Raw genomic sequence first — 14,467 nt, 5'->3', positions numbered from 1 at the left:
TGCTGTAAGAAAAAACAAATAAAACCCCCTTGATTTACAGTAAATGCAGATCATCTTGTGTGTGTGTAAATGAATGTCAAGGGAATTAAAAAAAAAAGAATTGTCCAGATATATATTGTTCTTTTTCAACGAAAATTGAATGTTAGTGGGGATAAAATCCAATAATAATTGAACGAATTATTGAGGGTACCTTACTTACTAGATACGGTAGTATCCTCTTCTCACCTTACAAAAGTTGCTGGTTGATTTTAATCTATCTTGCCTCTCCGACACGTTTGACCCAACGGCCCATTTTGGTCTGCCTGGTCCATTATTTGCGTCTCGTATGTGATGTATGTGCATAGAGTATAGACACATGACGAAAGCAATAATGACCTGATTCAATACCACCATGGCTTTTGATTCATTTTTAATATTCACACAATTCAAGAGTTCAAACAAACCTAGTGCTGGGTTGGTTCAATGATCCTTATCTCTCTCGTTTGTCGTGTGTTTTGGGAGAAAGAACAAGTTTGAATGGTCAAAACTCAATAAAAGAGGAAACCCCGTAACCAATGTGTGTAACTTATTATAAAATCTTCTTACTGACCTCGAAAAAACTATAATCAAATGTTTATTTTATTTTACTCTTTATATAACCCAAAGTTTCCCAGAGACGCATTATAAGCAATGATACACCTCATAGGGAAAGACAGCTTTTAGAGACCAAAGAAAAGAAACACTACAGAACATAAAAATAAGAAAAGTTTAAGAGAGAGAAGAAGGAAGAGAGATTCATCATCAAACACACACAACAAATCTCTTTCTTTAACCGTACGGATCTATTCTTCTTCTTCTTCATACCCTAATTCTTCTTTCATCGATCTGTGATTTTTTCACGTTTTCTCATCGGTACGTTTTTAAAGGATTATTCTCATCTCGAATTCTAGGATCTCTGTTTTTTTTTCATTTTTTTTTTTGGCTCGAAACCACCAAAAGTGTTTAAGGTTGTTTTAGCTATCCCAGATCTGCTTCTATAAAGCTCAGATTTTAATTGGAACATGCTCTATCTGCTAATTCTCTAAATTGATTTTTTAGGTGGTTTCATCTTCTTACTTTTTGATGTTAAACATCTTTACTGAAACATCAATGTTTTTTCCCCTTTTTTTTTCATAAAAATCTTTCCTTTTTTTTGGGTTTTATCTTCACCTCCTGCGTGGTTTAAGTAATTAATTAGTGTGTCCAAAATATTGTATAAAATGTTAAAGTTTTTTCCTTTGATACTATTAAACTAATTAGTAAGCAACTCTGTTGTTATATGCTGCAGGGTTTGGAGAGCTTCAAGATTAGGAGGAACCTTGTTTTGTAGTACCCTGAATATGACATCCGTGGCCATACCTCCAGTTCATGGAGCTAGAGACTCTACTGGTCTCGATAAACTTCCTCAAGAAATGAACGACATGAAACTTCGTGACGATAAAGTAAACGTTTTTGAATTGCCGTGCTGCTTTACTTACTTACTACATAGTCTCTTTTTTAATGTTCATTGGAGAAGTCTAATGATTGGGTCTTTGATTTGCTTAGGAAATGGAACCGATAGTGGTAGACGGCAACGGCACAGAGACTGGCCACATTATAGTCACTACCATCGGTGGAAGAAACGGCCAACCCAAACAGACGATCAGCTACATGGCAGAACGTGTTGTTGGACAAGGATCTTTTGGCGTTGTGTTCCAAGTTAGTTTTTGTTCCTTTTACTTCTCCATCAGTAATAGTGTAACAACCAATGGACTGAGTTAGATTCCTTCTTTTTTTTTTATAGGCGAAGTGTCTTGAGACAGGAGAAACCGTTGCAATAAAGAAAGTTTTACAAGACCGGAGGTACAAGAACCGTGAGCTTCAGACCATGAGGCTCTTTGACCATCCCAACGTTGTCTCTCTAAAACACTGCTTCTTCTCAACCACCGAGAAAGACGAGCTTTACCTCAACCTTGTTCTCGAATACGTCCCGGAGACTGTTCACCGTGTTATCAAACACTACAACAAACTCAACCAGCGGATGCCTCTCATATACGTCAAACTCTACACCTATCAGGTACTACTCTATTAGTTAGTTATTGTTGCATTTGTGATTTTGCTTTTTTTTTTGTTGGATTACTTATCGGTTTTTTGTAGCAGATTTTTAGAGCCTTGTCTTACATTCACCGTTGTATCGGCGTGTGTCATCGCGACATCAAACCGCAAAACTTGTTGGTGAATCCACACACTCATCAAGTGAAGCTATGTGATTTTGGAAGTGCGAAAGTATTGGTGCGTTTTGATTTAAAAATCTGTTTTACTTGGTACACACGTTTGTTTTTTGAATGTTTTTAGTAAATAATCATTGCAACTTTCTGAAAAAAACAGGTGAAAGGAGAACCAAACATCTCATACATTTGCTCGAGGTATTACAGAGCACCTGAGCTTATTTTTGGAGCAACCGAGTACACAACAGCCATTGATGTTTGGTCTGCAGGATGTGTTCTTGCTGAGCTCTTGCTTGGACAGGTAATTGCAAGAAAAAAAAAAGAATCTAATTCGACATAAACTGGAGTTTTGTGATGATATATTGACTAAATATATTTTATATGCTCATGACAGCCATTGTTCCCTGGTGAGAGTGGTGTTGATCAACTTGTGGAGATTATCAAGGTAATAAGCTTTTTTTCTTTGCACTTGTTCACTTTAATTACTGCATTCTTGATTTCAATAGTTTTGATTGTAATGTAGGTTTTGGGAACGCCTACTAGGGAAGAAATCAAGTGCATGAACCCTAACTACACTGAATTCAAGTTCCCTCAGATTAAAGCTCATCCATGGCACAAGGTACTACTATAGTTAAAAATTATTATAACATCATGGTTCAACATGTTCACTGTCTTCTTCAGGACCAGTTTTGACATATCTTCTCATATATTCACCAGATATTCCACAAACGCATGCCTCCGGAGGCTGTTGATTTGGTCTCAAGACTTCTTCAATACTCTCCCAGTCTAAGATCTGCTGCTGTGAGTGTGTTACAAGTCGATAACATTCCTCTCTGAATCTTTTTTCATTTCTAAGGTTTTTGTTTGGTCTGACATCTTGAATTGTGAACCTTGTTCGCAGCTGGATATATTGGTCCACCCATTCTTTGATGAGCTAAGAGACCCAAATGCTCGTCTGCCTAACGGACGTTTCCTTCCACCACTTTTCAACTTCAAGCCTCACGGTACATACACATCTTCCTTTCCTAGTTTTTTTTTGGCCTTACAAAACCCACCTTGGGCACACTCTCATCGCTAAACTCCCTCTTTTGTCATTGTTGTGAGACAGAGCTGAAAGGTGTGGCGGTGGAGATTGTAGCTAAGTTAGTACCTGAGCATGCGAGGAAGCAGTGTCCTTGGCTCGGTTTGTGATTTTTCCTCAAAGAACCCCCTTAATTGTAGCACAAACACAACTCTATAATCTACTTATCTCTCTCTCTATGTATCCACAATTTGATATGTATGTTCCCTTTATTTGTTGTATTAGTAGAGAAAAAAAAAAGAAGAGAGTAATTATCACTCTGGTTGGTTTATAGTGTAATAGCCATCATCAAGAATTTTGGTACCCCTTTGCTTTTGTGAACCTTTCTTCTTCCTCCACACCACTCTCATTTGATCATCACCATTAGCCATCAGGTAGTTCGGTTTTGGTTTAATTCGATTTAACATAAATCTTATGTTTGAAATAAAAAAGTTCGGTTTGGTTTTTGAAAATCTTACTGAAGTTTTTGATTTGTTAATATTTTGTTAAAATTTCAGAGGTTGGTTAATTTTTGTTAGTTTGGTTTGAAATTTGGTTATTTCGGTTCAGGTTTTTAGTATGATGTGATGTGATTATAGTTTTTAAAAAAAAATTGAAATAACATTATCAAACCGAATCGAAGTAAAACCAATATTTTGTTTTTGAAAATTTAACAAATCAAACCGAGTTACGAACCAAACTAACCAAAACATTTGGCGGGTTTGGTTCGAAATCCCAACCCAATCACCATTGCTTACTGTAGCAAATGGCTGAAAAGTATAAACCGAACTAGACCAAAAACTAATCTATTAGATGAATAAAAGGCCACACATTGTTTAGTTTAGTTCGGCTATGAGAAGCAGAAGAAGAGATGCCGTCGGGGAAATACTACTGCGACTACTGCGAGAAGGAGTTTCAAGACACACAAGTCGCGAGAAAACGACATCTTCAGAGCAATCCTCATCTTCGAGCTAAAGCACTTTGGTACAGCTCTACCCCCTCAGGTCTGTTCTCTCTGATTTTGGCTGGCTTCTGATTCTTATGGGTGGATGCGTTTTAACGTCTTCCTTTGTTCTTTCTTAAGATGTTAATAATCATCAAGTCTCCAGCTTTGTGCCGAGGGGTCTCTGCAATCGATTCGTTTCATCGGTATGTCTTACAATCTATATGTAGACTCCGTTCCTCGTCAAAATCAATCTCTGGATGTAAAGTCATCTTCTTTCTAGCTGAATCAGTGATTCTTAGCCAAACAAGTTCACATTTTTTCCTCTGTTTGTGGGTTTTGTAGTAACTAATATGACTTTTCATCTTTGTGTTCATGTCCTTTTGTTTTGAAACCCATTTGACTATTGTGTTTCGGGTTCTTGCAGAACTTTTGCCCATTCGGAGATTCTTGCAGATACTTGCACCCAAACAACATTCCAGGAAGCACAGGTATAGATAGATAGCTCCAGTGACTTTTGACAACCAGCTTTTGTTCTCCACAACTCTAAACAAGTCTCTCTCCATTACATATTTGATTCTCTTTTGTGTGCTTCATCACTTTTTTTTTTATTTCATTATTAAATGCAGGATACACCACCACTAATAACAACAATACACAACTTCTTGCTGGCTTGCCTAACCAACAAATCCAAGGAAGTAGTTTAAACCGTAATGCTTCTCTTTCTTTCTCTCTTTAAGCATATAGTAATGACTAGTGTAGTGTCTCTAGACTTATAAGAAATCTTTTTATGATATTGGAAGTTTTTTTTAAATTGTTCAAAACAGGTGATATCTTTAGCGGGAGAGGAGAAGGAACCGGTTGGTTCGATCTTCCACCGTCTCTGAGACCGCCTCCTGAGCAAGGCTATCCTCAACTTCCCTCCATTGACTGGGGATAGAAGTTTTTTTTCTTTCTCTGCATAGTAATTGCTAAGATGTAACTTTGATCATTTTTAAACACTCATTTTAACATTTTACCCCATTTCTGATAGAAAAAAAGGCAGTTGATTTTCATTTGCTCAAAACCAAAATTTTGAAGAAAAAAAATCCAACCATTTGATATGATTTGATAATGATGAATTCAACACGATCTACAACATATTATTTTTTAAAAAAAAATTGAATACATTCATTCATTGGACTAAAAAGCATTAGTCTAGCCAAAATGTCTTTTAAGATTTCCTTTAATGAAAACAAAAGGTTGCAAGGCTATGTTGTGGTCCTGAGATGTGAAGATTTTTTCAGACCATGTTCAGAGTGAAAGGAAGAACCATAAAATAGAATTACATTTAGTACAATATTCTCGATGATGCATGTAAACCTTAGTCTTCGTCGCTATCGTTGCCAAAAACCGATGCAATTGCTATCTTAGGCTTCTTGATGCTGTTCTTGGGTTGGTTCTACAAAGGATGAAAGAAATAACTAGCTTCAGTAATATAGTGTACAAAGGCTAACAAGTCCTAGTCCGTGACTAAGGTAATATATGGTTACCTTTGATGTACTGCCGCTTTTTGAAGAAAAGCCAAATTTCAAAGACTTCCGCTGATCTTGGACAACAAGTGGTGCAAGAGTGGTCTTTGTAGGTAATTGAACTGGGGCATTCTCTGGGTCTTCTTGCATGTTCTGCTGTTGTTTACGAGCATCAGCCCTAACAAGTACAAAAACAAATACTCTGTGTTAAGAGAGTAACATAATCTTTCAAGGAATAATTACTACAAAACGTCTAAGCACATTTTAGTCAGCTCCCTCTCTTGACGCTGCTGCTCTCGCTTCTTCCTATCATCGCGGCTGCTTGCACCATGCATTTCTTTCATCTCTTTGAATCTCTGCATAATAATAATTCCAACACTTGATGTCTTAGGGCTCACGAAAAGCTATGAAAACAAGAATAAGGGTTTAGGTTTTCTTCTACCTTCTTATGGTTGTGATCATACGAGCTCAAGTGACCTTCAAACTCCATCACAGTTCTATACTGCTTGCTGCAGAGTTCACAATAGAAGGTTTTGCGTATTTCTTTGACATCGCTCTCAATCTTCAGCTCACGTTCTGCTTGGACCTGGATTTGTCATAACGGACAACGAAGCGGGCAGTAGAAGAAAGCCACCAACCAGGTAATAAAAAACTGCCTTGTGCTCTTTTTGGGTATCCAAAGATGATGTTTTGCATACCTCCCGTTTCTTAGCGATCTCCTCAGTCTCCTCGATCTCAATATCAAGCTTCCTCCTTTGGATGTTTTCCTCCGCAGTGAAATAATCATCCTCTTCCTGCTTCCCTAAACCGAGCCTTCGGTCCCTTATACCGGACTTTATAGGCTCCGTTATCCCTGAGCGAAACAAAAAAAAAAAAAATACAACGTTGAAACACTCTTTAAGCAAAACAGTAGTGAATATGAGCTGTAATACACTACAGCAGACAAACCTTGCTCTTGCTTGCCGAGACCTTTCCCTTTCCAACCCATCTTCTGAAGAAGACGGAACCCAACGTTTGAAGATGATATCATTGTGTCTAGTGATGCTTGCTCCACATCCTCAAGATCAACATTCTCAGTCACCCTGTGTGTTATTGGCAATCTAAACTCTTCTGCAAGCTCCTCAATGAAAGACTCTTGATTCATCTATACAAAGTCCAACCCACCCCAAATCAATAACAAACTTCAGTAAGGAGGAAAAAAAAAAAAGAAAACAATTGACCTGATCCTTCTCGTTAATCCGTTTCTCTCTGTTACTTGCTTCCGTCCTACTTTCACGCCGCCTAACATCCATTAGGGTTTCTGAACAAACCAAACGAAACAGAGCACATGCAAAATTAGGGCTTTCTACGTCATTTGCAATCAATATCGATTCCGGATAGATACGATTGAATCACAGAGTCTAAGACTAATCTAGGTCAAGATTCTCCACGGTGTGTCGAAAATTAGGGTTTCTCAATCTAATGTGCTTTGAGATCTGGCGCAAGCATTGGAGAAAGAGATACACAAAGCTACAAGCACGGAGCCAAAAGCACCTACGTTTGATATTAGAGGATGATCGAAGAAGCTTACCTGAGCTGAGAGTTCTATAGAGAGAGAGAGAGAGAGAGAGAAGGAGAAGAACGATGGACGGACGACGATTGATGCTTTGTTTCTTCTCTCTGGCTTGCTATTTTCTTAACAGGCCTTGAACTTTAGAGTGGGCCCAAAAACAAACTACACTGATAAATGAGCATAATAATATTCCCATGGGAGTAAGTTTTATCATAATTGCATTGTTTTTTTTAATAATACTGAATATAATTGGAAAAGAAAATATAGATGACATTCAGACATATATTTCATAAAAGGAAAATAAAATATAGATAAAAACAAAAATTTACAAATAGTTCTTTATTTCAGAATACATCATTAAATTAAAATAATTATAGTCAAAATGTAACACATAATTTATATAAAATTTATTTTTTTGTTCCAATTTTAATTTGAAACTAAAAAATGTTTGTTTGTAAATAAAAAGTAATAAAAGAAAGGATTCTCTGCCTCAAGTTGAGGGTTACAATACGCACTCGGTTAGTCGGTTTCCTAATTTGCATGTTGACTCGTTTTTATTCGTTCGTATAATGATTGGTATTTTAAAGATGAGTGACTTTTTTAATGGCATATATGGTGCTAGTGAGTTTAGTGGATGACTTTGAAGCATGTTTTTAATTATCGTAACTAAAAAATCTATAATTTAAAATTGTATACTACTTGTAGTAATATTTTTCCAAAACCACATTGATAAGAAGGAATGCTTTTATGTTTAGTAATGGGTACGGTGCATGTGTAGTTTCTGTAAGAATATTTACCCCAAACGTCTGTATCCATAGTTAGTTTCATCTTTAATTTTCTAGTTACAAACGTTTATGGTGTGATCATTTATAACTATGATTATTTATTCATTTATCAAAATTTCACCCGAAGAGTAAACCAAAATATTTAACCTCCTCCTCGGATAAAATCAGTAGATCTCTCTCTCTCCTCAAAATAAAATCAGTAGATCTCTCTAGATCTCTCTCTCGGATCTCAAAAAGCTATTTAACCTTAGCTCCGACGTCCGGTCTGCGCGTCACCGCGCGTGCCGGCGCCGGAGGCATCACCCTTCCCTCTTTTCTCTTCTTTCCTTTGTTTCACCATTCGTGTATACTTGTCTTCGTCTTGCTCGTCACTCTGGCTCTGGAGTCTCAACCGGATAGGGTTTCGCTCGCGGGGAAGCTTCGATTCCGGCGTTGATCTACTGGTTCTGGAGTTCTAGCACGAAGGCGGAGTGTTAGCTTATGGTGGAGTCGGCTTTTCGGGTTCGCAAGTGGGTGATTTTTACTTTTTAACTCACTTCAAGAGAAGAAGCGCGTGGAGGCGGAGGCTAGACTCTCAGTTCCGATCTGGTTTGTGGGATCTCAGATCTGCTTTCTAAGGTTGTCTGCAGAGTGGAGTTGGTAATTGGCTTGTGGTTTCGTCGTGGTGTCTCGGTGGATCTCTCTGCCAGCTATATCATCTACAAGAAGGTCTCGAGTTACCTTTGCTCGAGTGCGTGCCTAGCCTACGACGCCGACGTGTGTTGGGTCCTCCGGTGGTGGCTCGTGGTGACTTGTTGTGTCGCGTTTCGTTGGTTGTCGTCTATGGCAGCTTCGTGCAACACTACCGGTCTCCTCTTCTTTCTGGTTTTCTCCTCTTTCCGGTGTTTCACAAGTCTTCATCTTTGGAGCTAAATCGATGTAGCTCCTTGGTGGTTCAGCTTCTGGTCTTCTTTCGCGTGGTCTGTTTTTGTTGTCACCTGAAACAGAGTTTGGCAGCATAAGGTTATCATTCTCCGGTTCTCGGAGTTGACTTTTGGCGAGGGACCCGACAGGTTCATGTGGTCTGTGACCTTGTTGGTATCTCGGTGACTCCTTTAGGAGGGATTGCATATCCCGATGTCGTGGCTCACACTTGTTAGCTTTCGACAATGTGGTCCCTCTAACCAAGTTATGCAGGTCGTTGGAGCTCAGACATGTTTAGCACAGCTTCTTCTCTGGCCCATTATTTACAGGTTTGGTTCTGGTGGATGCGGTTCCCGTGTTGCCAGTGGTAGCGAGGCTTCGATGGCTTGGCCTTAGGTTTGCTATCTTTGCCCTCCTTCCTTTTAATTCTAGAGCTTCATGATCAACGGAAGTTATGGGTTCGATAAAATCATCAAAGACCAGCTACACCTGTGATGTCAAGAGAGAACCGGCATCCTTGGCAACAAGGTAAACCCCACACTCTCGAGGTTTCCATCATCGGGTCGAGAACGGCGATTGATAATCTAAGGATCTCTTAACAGTCTTGCGGATGGCGTCGGTTAAGTGGGCGAGCGAAGTTAGATTTGTGAGGTTTGAATTAGATAATTTTGTTTGAGTCGAGCTTGTAATTGATGTTGAATTCCCGTTTGTGGGTCGATTAATATATTTTCAAGTTAAAAAAAAAAAAAAAAAAAAAATCATCGGATTATAAAACGCGGTGTACACTCTCTATACGGTGACTTAGTGTTAGGCACCTAGCTATATACGCAGACGTCTAAATAGAAACTAAAAGGATATAAATTATAGTAAACAAATGTATATATACTAGTTACTACCATCAAAATAATGTTAATACTAGATAATATAGGGTTTCAATATCCTATAATATATGTATGCTTAAAGTTATAAATACCAACAACATATTCATCTTTCTTTTTTGCTAACAGATATTCATCTTTCTTCATTATTAGAAACAAAATGAAGAGGATTATGTATCTAATTTGGTCTACATAAAACTTGCTTTTTGTTTCCTTGCGTGAAAATAAGTGGATTTCTGTCGGAAACAATTTTTAAGTTGACTATAAAATAACATGAGTAAGATAATTGGCTAAACTTAAAAGGACCGCATATTGAACAAATTATGCGTATTCAGTACGAAGAGACGCCGTTCGGAGTATAACCGCCGAACATACAGCCGTATGAGGCGTATTTTAAAACAGTGTCGCATAACTGAAAAATAGGAAAAATAACTTAAGTTTTACAAAATTGAATAGTATATAGGAAGGATCATATCACATAATTCGATTCCTAACATTTAAAATATACAGATTTCAAGCCGAAATCTCATAATCATTTTAAAAACCAATCAAGATTAATTAATTTAAAATCCGTTAAGAATCAATTAAACATTTTATTTCGTTTATATTCTCTTGGAAATCCGATAGTGGTCTTTGCTGGTTGGTGGTGGTGGATTAGTTATGCTTTAATTATATGTATGGATTTTGTAGGCTGAAAGATTACTATAGAAGATTATATTAATTTTAATTCACTATTGGTTTTTTTTTTTTGACAACCACTATTAGTTGTTACAAAATTCCGTGAAGCTGTTGAATATATTCCTCAGCTCAATGAAGTGAAATGAAAGAAGAAGCGCTCTTTGTCATGTAAAAACATGTTTGAGTGTTTTATTCTTCGACCGCATGTTTCCTCGTCTATCTTCCTTAATGGATTTTTATATAGGTAAAATTACACCCACCTCCCCCCCCCCAATAAAAAATTATGGCAGAGGTTTATTAGTTGTATATATTAATACACTCTATTTGGGGTACGCTTTACCACATCGTTGTAGTTACTGTAATACTAAAACTAAGATATGATCCGCAGTTTGTGCAGAATGAGAGAAAAATTAAATACTTAAAATCATACTCTTTATTTTTTAAAGATGTATGTTTTGGAGTTTTCACACATACTCCTTCCGTTTCATATTATATGTCGTTTTAACACTATGCACACAGATTAAGAAAACATTTAATTTTACATATTTCCAAAATAAAAACACTATTACCAATACACCTAACCATGTATCAACCAATAGAAAAATAGAAAATAGAATATTGTCAATAAATTTTGCATTGAAAACCGAAAACGACACTTATTTTAGAACAAAAAATTTCCTCTAGAACGACATATAATTTGAAACAGAGGGAGTATTAAGAAAACACATTAATCATGCATTGTTTTTAGAAATTATCAAATTTTAATGCATTTTAACCAATAGTCTTTCAATAAATTCAATTAATTTATTGAAATTTGCAATTTTTATATAAAAAACATAAAAATACATCTTTTTGAAAACAATTTTTTTTTCCAGAACATGCATCTTTTAAAAATGGAGGGAGTATCATATTTTAATTTATATACCATAAAATCTAGAAATCTGGCTATTTCAAATTAAAAGCAAACGTTAAAAGCTGAATGACATATTCGATTACTTTGAAAAATGTATAAATATAGTAAATCAATTGCTTAATCAATTAGTTTGCTATACAATTTAAGGAAATATGTATAATGATTGATTGACCACTCAATCAGTTTATACCATTTTTATCCTTTTGTATTAGCGATATTTCTTTGTGTCGATAATAGCAAATCAATTAGCGTCAATCTTGCACTAATTACTAAACATTTTTAAGATTGAACTTGTGCATGAAGTTTTGCGTGATTGAATATCTACGTCTGAACAGTTCAAATAATGTAGATTAGGAAACAAAATTGATTGTTTTAAAGGTATGCATTCATAATTATACAATCAATCATAATGGCATGACTGATCATGGCAGAGTAATTATAGAAAAAAATAAAATTTTATAGGCAACAATTTAACAATTACGTTAGCTAACATGAACACAAACCAAAAATGTTCTCATTAGGTCCATTTATATATTTAAATTACTATTAATAAGAGTAAATTCTTTATTAAACTGACGTCAAAAATTAGCTCATCCGAAGAAAAACGCTAAGTTACAGGTTTAAGCAAAACCAATTTGAGAAAACCAGATTTTAATAACTTCATGAGATAAGTAAAAATAATTTAAAATTTATTTTCTAATCTAGGCCGCCATATGATGTTAAAAATGGTTATGCTATAGCCAGAGATAAATAATTTACTTATGCTATAGCCAAAGATAAATACAATAAATAGTATAACCTTACAAATGAATAACAGAATCTTATTTAAAAAAAAAGATTCAAAAAAATCATATATTATATGATAAAAAATATGTTCTCCCGTTAAAATATGGGATTCCTCGAAAGCACATCATATACATTTGTTCGTATTATCTTGGATTCATAATTTCAAACAAAAAAAAATGAGTAAATAATACTTTACCGTGCTAAACTTGAGATGATACTTGATAATAGTCAAGAACAAAAACTGTTAATATTTTTTATTAGATGACTTTAGTAACATTAGTTAAATAAAAATATACAATAAATGTAATAGATGATTGTTGGACCAGTGGCACATCTCGTAAATAGTCTAGTAAGACAAGGGTTGTTTAATTTAAAAGCTGAAAATGATTTTCAATACGATACATCATCATAATGGCATCGTTATAAATAATTTACCATTTCAAGGTTACTCTTTCCAATTGCTTCTTGATTAATAATAAGAGGATTATGAAACTATGAGTTTGAATGTATTGTTAAGACATTGGAAATCTAGACATATTTACCAATGTATTCAACAGATTTATATAGTATAAACCTTATATACCCAATGATTAGTTTGATATACAAATGACATACAATTTTTTTTTTTTTTGCTAAAATGCAAATATCATATATATGAACAAAAGATGATACAAAGTAGGATCTTAGTTTTGGGCTTTCTTGGCAAAAAAAAAATAAAAAACAAGAGGGACCCTAGGACTTTTAACAAGACAACACCACTAACACCACTAACAAGACATACAAAATTTATACGTTTACTTAAGATGACACAAGCGAGGTATGTACCATATTTAAAAGAGAAACCTAGAAACACTGGATTTACAGGGTTGTGCTCGTAAACTCGGAGATATCAAACGGAAATAAAAATAGCAGAGAAGGATTTATTTTCCATCTTCATATACTTGAAGACTCTTGCTCGGCAAATGCTTTTTCAGCTTAGTCGAACGAGCTAGAGGGTAAAATCAATCCGACTAGCTGCCTTTTCTCCTAAGTCCTTTACCCTGAAATCAGATAATAGGTGATCCAACGACTTATTATTATACGTTTACTTAAGACTTAACTCGATTAAGATACTGCGGTGGTTAGTCAGAAAAAATCCATTATGTAACATTAAATATGTCTTTGTCTAAGATGAAAGGTTCGACAATAGGACATATTAAAAATATATATACGTGTGTGTGTTTTTATACAAAGATTGCCAAAAAATTGGTGACACTAATAATAGTCTATGGAAAATTTTCATTTAAAATCTCTAAAATCGTCACTATTTTCACTTTAAACTTTCAAACTTTAAATTTCCATAGTGAACTTTCAAATTAATAATACTTTTAACATAAACTATGAAAGTGGCTAATGTGTTTTCTTTATAATCATGGTGGACATAATTATAAACACCATGATATGTTTAACTCCATTAGTTTTATTTAAATATATATTTTATTAAAATTAATTTTTTTTTACCAAAATATATTCTTATTTTAATTCATCGATAGATAAATTAATTTAAATTTCTAATAGGCTTGCTAACAAAGAAAAGCAAAAACTCTAAAATGATTTTATATTGGTATATTCTTAGTATATGACTTGTTTATTATGATAAATTTTATTTGTTTACACTGTAGCGAAAATGAGAAAATGACAGAAAGTTTGATTTATTAAAAAGAAAAAATTTAATAAACTATATGTTTAACCAAAACAAACTGAATTAATCATCAGGGCAACAGTGTTTATAATTTTGTCCACCAAAATAATAAAAAAATACCTAAACCACTCTCATTGTTTTTGTTAAAAATGTTAATAGTTCGAAGGTTTATTATGGAAGGTTAAAGTTTAAAGGTTTAAAGCGAAAATCATTACCAGTTTAGATATTTTTAATGGGATCTTTTCATATATTTTAGGTATTTTTAATGGGATCTTTTCATATTTTTATTATTTACATTGACTAATATTAGGCAGATGAACTAAGTTCGGTATTCTTTGAAATTTGAGAGAGCTAGGCCAGATACAACAGAAGGTACGATTAAGAAAATAAAGCAAGAACCAACAAAGAAACAGTAATACCGTGTTTGGATTTTTTTTTATTACAATAATACAATCTTTGCATAGTGAAACACAAAATAACACACTTTTTTGTTTGATTCGATCACTAATATAAATCTTTAAGGAAAGTTCAAATGAAAAGACTTAAACGACT

At 34.8% G+C, this 14,467-nt stretch overlaps 3 protein-coding genes across 4 annotated transcripts; 2 read left to right on the top strand and 1 right to left on the bottom strand.

Moving 5' to 3' along the window:
* Window positions 1–654: 654 nt before the first annotated feature.
* On the top strand, window positions 655–3,621 carry LOC108842573 (shaggy-related protein kinase alpha). Of its 2 annotated transcripts, none has more exons than XM_018615544.2 (11): window positions 655–813; window positions 1,307–1,460; window positions 1,564–1,716; window positions 1,802–2,074; window positions 2,158–2,289; window positions 2,386–2,526; window positions 2,620–2,670; window positions 2,749–2,844; window positions 2,943–3,026; window positions 3,127–3,229; window positions 3,334–3,621. In XM_018615544.2, exons 2-11 carry the CDS (start codon window positions 1,359–1,361, stop codon window positions 3,414–3,416), a joined length of 1,218 nt encoding a protein of 405 aa, XP_018471046.1. In that variant the 5' UTR covers window positions 655–813; window positions 1,307–1,358; the 3' UTR covers window positions 3,417–3,621. The 2 variants fall into 2 exon arrangements, with proteins under 2 accessions (XP_018471046.1, XP_018471045.1); XM_018615543.2 differs by having other exon boundaries at window positions 655–891.
* A 443-nt stretch (window positions 3,622–4,064) lies between these two features.
* Window positions 4,065–5,283, top strand: LOC108842576 (zinc finger CCCH domain-containing protein 3). Its single transcript, XM_018615547.2, has 5 exons — window positions 4,065–4,289; window positions 4,370–4,434; window positions 4,656–4,719; window positions 4,858–4,938; window positions 5,056–5,283. The coding sequence occupies exons 1-5, from the start codon at window positions 4,157–4,159 to the stop codon at window positions 5,166–5,168; spliced, it is 456 nt and encodes a 151-aa protein (XP_018471049.1). The 5' UTR covers window positions 4,065–4,156; the 3' UTR covers window positions 5,169–5,283.
* Window positions 5,284–5,420: 137 nt separating this feature from the next.
* Window positions 5,421–7,448, bottom strand: LOC108842575 (uncharacterized). The gene is made up of 8 exons (XM_018615545.2): window positions 7,310–7,448; window positions 6,960–7,039; window positions 6,688–6,883; window positions 6,438–6,592; window positions 6,182–6,325; window positions 6,001–6,095; window positions 5,761–5,917; window positions 5,421–5,669 (listed from the first exon to the last, which is right to left on the bottom strand). Exons 2-8 carry the CDS (start codon window positions 7,029–7,031, stop codon window positions 5,592–5,594), a joined length of 897 nt encoding a protein of 298 aa, XP_018471047.1. The 5' UTR covers window positions 7,032–7,039; window positions 7,310–7,448; the 3' UTR covers window positions 5,421–5,591.
* Window positions 7,449–14,467: the final 7,019 nt, after the last annotated feature.

This window comes from Raphanus sativus, chromosome 9 (assembly GCF_000801105.2).
Source record: "Raphanus sativus cultivar WK10039 chromosome 9, ASM80110v3, whole genome shotgun sequence".
Lineage (NCBI taxonomy): Eukaryota > Viridiplantae > Streptophyta > Magnoliopsida > Brassicales > Brassicaceae > Raphanus > Raphanus sativus.
This window is presented reverse-complemented; position numbering and strand designations above follow the sequence as displayed.